Below are 9052 nucleotides of genomic sequence, written 5' to 3'. Positions count from 1 at the left end.
GCCCAGAGAGGTGGTGGAGTCTCCTTCTCTGGAGACATTCAAAACCCACCTGGACACGTTCCTGTGCAACCTGCTCCGGGTGGACCTGCTTTGGCAGGGGGTTTGGACTAGATGATCTCCAGAGGTCCCTTCCAATCCCATATCATTCTGTAACGGAAGAAAAGTGATTCAAGGGCCGTTTAAGACACCAAACCCCTCTCTCAGGCCGTGTGTAACAGGCAGATTTCCAAATCCATTCTCCCACTCCCCAGGCAGAGATAGTCAGTACCCGCCCTGTTCGTACTCTGTTTCCTCAGTTCCTGCCAATGCCCAGCACTGGGGGAACTGGATTCTGGTACAACCCAGCGCAGCCATTCCTACTGTTTTTATTCCATCTAACACCCAAGAGACCAAATAAACAGTTTATATAAAACCATTTTACTAGAACTGGGAAACTATTCATTATTCTCCAGCACAGGCAAATGAAAAAAGATTCCTAATTATTCCTCCTAAATTAAGCAGCTGTTGCAGTAACAATTTACAACGCGGAATTATCATTTGAGCTGAAACATCTTCCCCTGCCCCAGCTCCCGTTTATCTGCAGACCCAGGAGGAAAGGCAGGAAATCGGAGCTTCCCTTTTCCAGACATAACTCGATTCAGCGTTCTATTTTTGAAAGGTAACGCGATTATCCATCACGAAACAACCAGATGAATACAGCGAGTAGCAGTTCAATTTAAAAACAAAACAAGGCACCGGGTAAAAGTAAGTGTTTCTGAATTTGGGGTTTGTTTGTTTGTTTGTTTTTATTATTTATTGCACTAAGGAACAGCAGGGCAGTTTCACAATCTCACTTTCTGCTTTCAAAAGGTCTATAGCATTACTCTTAAACCCAAGAGTATTTCCATCATCGGACTTGAGAAATGTAGTAGGTTTGTCCATTTGTTAATAAGACAGCACAGACATTAAAAAAAAAAAAAAAATAACACTAAATCATCATTTAAATTCATTCCTTCATGGACAATTCGACTTCTCCCATCACAACGACATACGCTCGAGGTTAAAGCAAGGCTAACGCTCAGTGAAAATACAGAAATCTGAACCATGCATATACAGGGAAAGACAAACAAGATAGAAAAAAATAATAATAAAATAAACCAAAATAGAGCTCCTATTTTTGCGATTGTGTCCACGAGTTCATCTCTTAAGACCAAGGTTGCCTACAGGTGAAACACGCAGCACCTCCAGCGCTCCCCGAGGAGCTGATGGACAGGGCGGGAAAGGCAAGTCCGAATGAGCCACTACGAAGCCCAGCCTAAAGAAAATCCTACGGCCCTACGGCTAGTCCGTACCCCCACACCTACTCGAAGATTACGGCTGTTCCTTATGGAGTGCAAAGTCAAAACTTTTCAAAACCCGGTAATCTTTATATTAATTTACATGTAATTCTTTGATTTCAGTGTCCCGGTCGGTAAAATATAAGAAAACAGTCTTTCCACAAATATAAAATGTGGAAATATTTTAAAAATAGGGGAGTCATTGTTTTCTAATGCAAATGCGATCGTCAGATTCCGTATTTAATCTTGGTAAGAGGTTCTCCTTGTAAAGAATCCATGGTTTGTGGCTTTTGCATGCACTTAACTGGAACAAAGCTTGCTGAACGTCTTCTTAAGAGCTCACCAGAACATAAATCATGCTGGAAAAGAAAATAAGAATATTAAGATGCACCGTTTGGATTAGCGTTATATGTTTAATTACACAGTCGGATACTCTAAGGAACAAATCTGTGTGAGGGAGGTGGATTGCGACCGAAGATTTTACACAAAGTCACTAAAGCATCCAAAGGGCATCAGAAAGCGCGACATGAAGTGATGCAACAGCCAGTTGTCACTGGAACAAGCGACACTATAAGAGGGAGCCTCTGTAAACACCATGGCTACGCGTTAAGAGCCTGAACTACCTCGGCTGTGCTCAAAGAATTGCGGAGAAGAAGGAGCACCGCACACCACGGCCCGTGTCACACGCCCAGAGCAGACGTGAACTCCGGCTTTTGGCTTGAAGGAAGAACTGGGAGGAGGAACCAGGCAGTGGCTTTAGTGCCTTCCACCTTTTCATTCTTGGAATGACTCCTCTACCTTCGGCTTCCACAAAAATTACATTTACATCAAAATACCTACTTTAAAACTATTACTGTTCCAGCTTCTTAATGAAAACACTTGGGGGGTGTTATTATATTATACTTAAAAGAAGAAAAGCTCGGAGCTTTCAAGTCTCCAGTCGTGGTAGACAGATTCTAATTAGTAATTCTGACTAAATTAAGATGTGTTTTAAAACAGAATAAATAGCGATTGTGAATTCTTTTTCAGGAAAGTTCGGCACTATGTATATTCCTAGGTACAAAATTTCTCTCGCGCACCGAGTCAAAATTTCAGACAGAAGATTAGATGGGAGAGAAATAAAAAAACAAAACAAACTTACCCGTATAGGTAGTAAAAAAATGATAGAAGGTAGAATGCTAATTTGCACCATCCTTCTTTCTGGCAATAGGCTAAAATATCTGCATTCATGATGGTTGTAGGATCATACAGACCAGGGCCGCTCATCACAGGTCTACTCATGTACCTGAAAGTGATGCACAGTCAGTTACGTGGCGAGGACCATGGGAAACGTCGGTTCCTGCCCCCCACCCACCGAGTAACACCAGCACCGAGACAAGGAATCGCGCCCCTTAGAGCAAAGCCCGTCAGCTCCCTGTAGGAGATGGTGAACTGCAAGAGCACCAGGAAGCTCCAAAGTGGACGTGCCCATGGAAGGGCTTCCCCAGAAGGCGCGGCGATAGCTTACCTCAGCCTTAAACCACATGAAGTCCAGTACACCAAAAGGACAAATTTATAAATAAATGAAAAATGGGATTCCTTATGAAAGCATTGGAAAAGCTGGAGAAGAGACCAACGTATAACCCTACGTAACCTACAGCCTCTATGCATTAACACAACGCACACCGGCTACCACGCTGAAGGAACACTCAATACAAAACGATGCTGAACTTAAGTAGTTTAACGCAGGCAACTGGTAAAATTACTACCATTTCCTGCATTTCCTCCCTGCGCAGGACTAATGCCAGCACCAGGAGAGGCGGTGCCAACGTCTCAGGAAGCGGAATTGTCACTGCCACCGTGCCCCCGCACTATTTGACAGCTTTGACACATCGGCTGCCTTCAGCGCACACAACACAACCCCGTTCTGACATAGCGCAAGACGATAACAAATAAAAATGACAGAGAAAGCAAAGTGACTGTTCTTACTTTACAGCCATGACATAAACTTTCTCGGTGTCACATCAGAAAGCATCTTTGTTTGCCAAAGACACCAAACACTTAACAGGAAACGCCGTAACGGGAGAATGAGTAACAATTAAGGCAAGTAGAGAGATACCAGACTCGTCAATATTACCTCCAAATATGATAAGCCAACAAAGGCATATTGAGACCCAGCGTAAGCCACTCTGCTGCACAGAGAAACATAACACAGAAGAATGCATGGATGAGGTACTCTGGAAGTACAAGCTGGAAAAGAAAAAGACGAGTTAGAAATTTTGATTATCCAAAGCAAAACGCGTGGCGTTTAATCTATTTTGGAGGTAAGCTATTGTTTAAAAAAAATTATTAAAAAAAAAAAAAAACCAACACAACACTAACAAGACTTCGCAGAAAGTGAAAAGAGCAACCAGCCTTGCTGTTTTCACATGATATTCACGAACCACAAAGAAAAATTTATAAAATTAAATGCTGAGATCAATAGGTTTTTATTGCTTCTATTAAACGAAGTGCACCGTTAACAGATTTCACGCTTTATATATGACCTTCATAACAGAAGGGCTCGAGATATTTCTGCTCATGCAACAGAGAAATATCAGTAGGGAACATGCTCCACGTAACGGTTTATAGGCAAAAAGATGGTTTGCGTTTTCCTGTTTCACAGCTTGGTTTTGGGGTTCATCCACCCGCAGTTTGTCCAAATCCCAAATATCGCCAAAACGAAGCATCCTTGGCAGAGGCTTTATCAAGCCAAATGAGCAGTAATTATCAGGCACGGGGGTGTGCAGCGGCCAGGGCTGTGCTGGCAGCTCCGCACGGGGGGCTCGGGGCAGACAAGCCAGCTCCGTTTTCCTTCCCCAGTACCTAAGAGACATGCCTTAGAGCATCATGCTTGCCAGCGGAAGCCCACAGAGCTAATTATCAGTTTACCACGAAATCACACAAAGCGTGAAATGCCAGGTAGCATTAGTGTTATTAATAGGAAGACTATGGAGAGATACACAGATTAAATGCATGCAAAGAGCCAGCAAAACCTCACACCCGCCACAGGAGGAAAGTTTTCTAAAACAAGTCACCCCCAAAGTGACATCATTTATTCCTTTATCACAGAACTCGGGAAGAAGCACATCTGTAAGCTTTTGACTTCTCAACTCGGGATCACTGAAACATCTCCTCATGAAAAATATTCCCGTTTCTACCCAAAGATTTAAGTTGTCTGTGTGTGCAGACACGTACCCCACACCGTGCCCCTCTTTGTGTGTGATATCACAAACGTTTAATGGGGTGACTACACTGAAGCTTCAGTGTTTTGTAATTTTTTTCATTCTCTCCAAGCAGACACTTCTTTTAAACCCCAAGAATATCTTCCTGGAAATCTAAAAACTACCAACAAACAGACATTTTCACCACCTACTTTGCTACAACATTCTGCTTCTCTGAATGAAGAATATCAAACAAAGCAAACTTGCATCAACATCAACAAAAATAAGCTGTCAGACACGAAACGTTTCAAGTCAATATTTTTGTCCAGATCCTTCTTTGTGTACTTACCATTTACAACTTGGCAATTATTTATAGTAGAACAACAACAACCCTACCCCAAACACAATGCATTTGGCAGCCTGCTGAGACAGATTTATCGGTTCTGAAAAGCTGTAGTTTATTTAACTACGCATCTCAAAAAACACGTTTTTCTTTCTCTTGTTTATTGTATCCTACTCCCACACCAAAATACCTGGCTCTTTCAAATCTACCACACTTTATCCTCCCTGATTATCCTAAAGGAAAACGAACTACATCATATTCTACTTCGATATTTATCAGGGAAGCGAGGGAGGATGAAATCTTGTTGCTGAGAAGAGATACTACTATAATAGGAGCAGGGAAGAGAAGGCATCAACAGCGTATTAAGCAGTTGCTATTTTGGGCCAATCTTTCTCCTGAGGTTTCTCAATTCCTACCAGGGTTTTTGATTCTTTCTACAGGAAAACAACGCTTCAGTGTGTTTGTCCAGCACCATTTACCAGATTCCCCTCGAGAGTCTGGGTCTTAACTTCACTTTTACTGGCTAATCTACTTTCACAAGAACAGCAAATATTTAGTTATTTAATATTTTCAATTCCCGAAGCTATCATATAAATAAAAACTACATGCATGTGGGTTAACAGAAGGTTAATATTTGCATTAAACATGCGCATTACAATACTTCAAAGGTTGCGATAAGATCATAATGCATCAATGTAATGAGAATTGGCCTTCCCCCGAACTGGAGCAGAAATGACGGTAGAACAGACCAAGCAAGGGAAACTGTTAGATGCGCAGCCGTCCGGGCAGCAAACCTCGCTCTCTGGGGTGCAATATCCCCTCGCCTATCGCCTCTCCTCCTCCCCACCCCTTTGCACACTCTAATACTCGCTGTCAATTGATGTGCCCTATGTCTAACACGCATTCCCCTCCCCCCCCCCAACTACTCTAAATTCATTTTTAATTTGCAAAATTTACTTAACTCTTCAAAACGCAATAAAGTTGCAGTCCAGGCCGCACTGCTGCGTTGCTCCTGCATTCTACCTCAGCCTGGGCACAGTAAAAACCACGAGAAATGCACAACACCCAACTGTATCAAACTATATGCTCTTTAACAAGCATCCCTTTTATTATCGGCCTGTTACAAATGCAAGCACACAGTTTGTTTCCAAGTCTTTTCACAAACCAAGGAGTGTCAAGAGTCGCATCCAAGAGGACACCAAGATACACCCCTGATCCTGGAACATAAAACAAAGAAGTGAAGATAACACCTATCACGTTTCACCCACCTAAATCCCCAAGCAAGATCGGAATTTACTCAGTCGATACTTAAAAAAAAGAACTAGTCTCCTATAATCTCAGGGTTCAATAAATCTTGCTTGAGAAATGCTATTTATTTCCATCTGAACTTACTTCAGCTAAGGACACGCGTAACAGGCATGTAACAGTTTTCCCCACTTCACTGGGTAAGCAAACAAAACGGAAATCCGTGAAGTTGTTATAAACCCCAACAAACAAATAACGAGCAGATGAACAGGCAGACTAAACAAAACAGCTTAATAGTATTACAAATGTTCCTAACAAAATGAAAGGGGAGCGGCATTAAAAACATTAAACTGAAAAGCAGTACACACCTTTAATGCAATTTTGACTCTTTTAATCTTTTTGACCTTTTCAACTGTCTTTGTGCCGAAAAATGTGGAAAGCAGATTGAAAGAATGTTAGTACGACAGCTGACAAGATCAGCAGCAGATTAATAACAGTCAGAATATTCAACTTGAAAGTAAAGAATCAGACACAGAAATTTCCCTAGAACTTCTATCGAACAGCTATAGGTTTTGTCCACCCAGATGCAATTCTACTGCCTAGTTTGAGTAAATCAAGGTAACATCAAAACCAAATCACTTCACATACGTTTATTTAAAGAAAAGAAAAAAAGTTCAGCAGGCAACTTACAGGATTGAGTGTATTACACTGGTCTATGGGGTTCTTGTAATCCGTCTTCAGTTCATCAAATGCTATAATCTAAAAAAAAAAAAAATAATAATTGAAACAGTTACGATTCTTCAGTCCAGGAGCAACAATGTATTTTTATCCATGAAAAGTAACGTTTTGGTACAGAATCGCAAAGTTCCAGCGCTGCCACCATTCTCAGGAACATAATTGCTCTTGAGCATGTTCTAGTGTCATAAATAACACACATTTGACACAGGTTATTCAAAGAAGAAAGCAGAAGATACTCCAGGCGTTCGCAGCCCTCTGCCTCTGCCCAGTCTCTGCCTTTTTACTCCTCGCCAGCAACCAACTTCCAGCGTCCCTACGGCAGCTTTTAACCCCACTGCACCGACCCCAGATATCGCACTTAACTCTCTTGGTTGCCAGCAGGAACCCAACACAGGGCTCGTTAATGAAGAAAAAGCAACGGCAATCTTAAAAACAGCTAAATGTTGCGTCTCGTTACTCTCACAGTAAATCCTGACCCCGCTTATACATCCAAAAGGTGAATCCATAAAAAAATCCCTGGATACCGGACCTTTTCATGCCATAAAAATCAGACTAAGGGGCAGCATGAAACGCAACAAAAGCCACTTCTACAGAACAAATGTCATACCAAACATTAAAAAAAGTCTTCAGACAAACCATCTTATCAACAGTATGAGATTACTCTATATTCAGTATAAGCCCCAATAAGCTCACAGGACGGGGCCGATATTACAATGGAGCGGGTTTTGTTAAGGATAACGACGAAGCTTGACATAGCGCCAAGAACAACATCCTCCCCACGTCCTCTCCTAGAGCAGTATCCACAGCTACAGCTGATCCACGGTAGGTTCCTGGCTCTCTCCCTGTCAGCTTCAAGACAGAAAACTCCCCCAAAAAATAATAATAATTTTTTAAAAATTTCAAAAACTAAGTCTCAACATAAAGCATGAAAAGAACGCAACGTTCCACTCATCATTTCTGTTAAATAAGCCGCCAAGCTGACTTCAGACCAAAACATTTTCAACCGCTATTTTAAAAAGGCTGCACTCATTTAAAATACCGTTTAATGAAATGGATGTATCTTACATCAGCACTCAAAAATCCACTTTATCCACAGACGAGCGCTGCCCGATTTCTGCTTCTTCAAGGTAAGGATGGCGGTGGGGACCAGACGCGGTTCCCGCCCTCCCACCGCCGACCGCTCTGCCCGGCCCGGGACGCCCCGCCAGCCCCCGGGCAGAGAGGAGACCCCCGAGGGGCTTCCAGCTCCGACGCTGAGGCTCCGGGAGGAGGAGGAGAAACCCTTGGGGGGGCCGGCCTCACGGGAGATGGTGGACAGACAGACGGACACCTCCCCGACCGGGGCAGGCGGCCAGATCCCCGAGGCCTGCGCGGGTGAGCGCCCAAGGCCTCCACACGGGGAGCGGCGGCTCTACGGGAAAGGGCCGCACCGGCAGCACCGGCTCTGGGCCCGGCCCCTCAGGGCCGCGGGGCGACCGCCGCCCCCCCCCCCGCTTCAGGGCCGCGGGGCGACCGGACTCGCCCTAACCCCCCTCAGGGCCGCCGGGCGACCAGCCCCCTTCACTCTCCCCCCACCTCAGGGCCGCGGGGCGCCGTCCCCCCTCTCAAGGCCCGCTCCCAACTCCGCCGTCCCCTCAGGGCCGCGGAGGCGCCATCCCCCCCCTCAGGGCCCGGTCCGCCGTCCCCTCGGCCCGCCCGCCGCCCGCACTCACATGCCAGATGGCGAAGAAGATGAGGGCGGCGGTGAGCAGCAGCGCCAGCATGTAGCAGAAGGCGGCGAAGGTGAAGGCCATGGCGGCGGGGCCGGGCGAGCCGCGGCGGGGCGGCGGCGGCGGCGGCGGAGGTGGCGCGGGGGATGCCGGGAAGGATCATTCACGGCCGGGGCCACGCCCAGCGCCGCCCCCCCACCCCCCCGCCCCGCGGAGAGCGCCCCCTGTCGGAGCCCGCCCGCACCGTTATTCCCCGCTCTTCGTCCATCCCGGCGGCGCCAAGGGAGCGGAAACGGGGAATCCCCCGAAGGATGGAATAACGGGGAAGGAGGGGAGGGCGCCCCCCGGGGCGGGATGGCGGGGGGAGGAGGTTCTGCAGCCCCCACACCGGCACGGTTTGGGGGTCGCGCAAAAGAAACGCCAAGAAAATAAATAGTTTGAGGAGAGCGTCAGGTGTTTTCCCTCCGCGGGATCCCAAAAAAAGTCGTTTCAGTTTTGAGCAACAAAACTTTGCAATAA

At 45.6% G+C, this 9052-nt stretch overlaps 1 protein-coding gene across 1 annotated transcript; it reads right to left on the bottom strand.

Annotated features, from left to right (window-relative positions):
- Window positions 1-404: 404 nt before the first annotated feature.
- Window positions 405-8681, bottom strand: CNIH1 (cornichon family member 1). Its single transcript, XM_074149178.1, has 5 exons — window positions 8537-8681; window positions 6777-6845; window positions 3433-3545; window positions 2458-2601; window positions 405-1675 (listed from the first exon to the last, which is right to left on the bottom strand). Exons 1-5 carry the CDS (start codon window positions 8615-8617, stop codon window positions 1648-1650), a joined length of 435 nt encoding a protein of 144 aa, XP_074005279.1. The 5' UTR covers window positions 8618-8681; the 3' UTR covers window positions 405-1647.
- Between the last annotated feature and the right edge of the window lie 371 nt (window positions 8682-9052).

This window comes from Numenius arquata, chromosome 6 (assembly GCF_964106895.1).
Source record: "Numenius arquata chromosome 6, bNumArq3.hap1.1, whole genome shotgun sequence".
NCBI classification, from domain to species: Eukaryota; Metazoa; Chordata; class Aves; order Charadriiformes; family Scolopacidae; genus Numenius; species Numenius arquata.
This window is presented reverse-complemented; position numbering and strand designations above follow the sequence as displayed.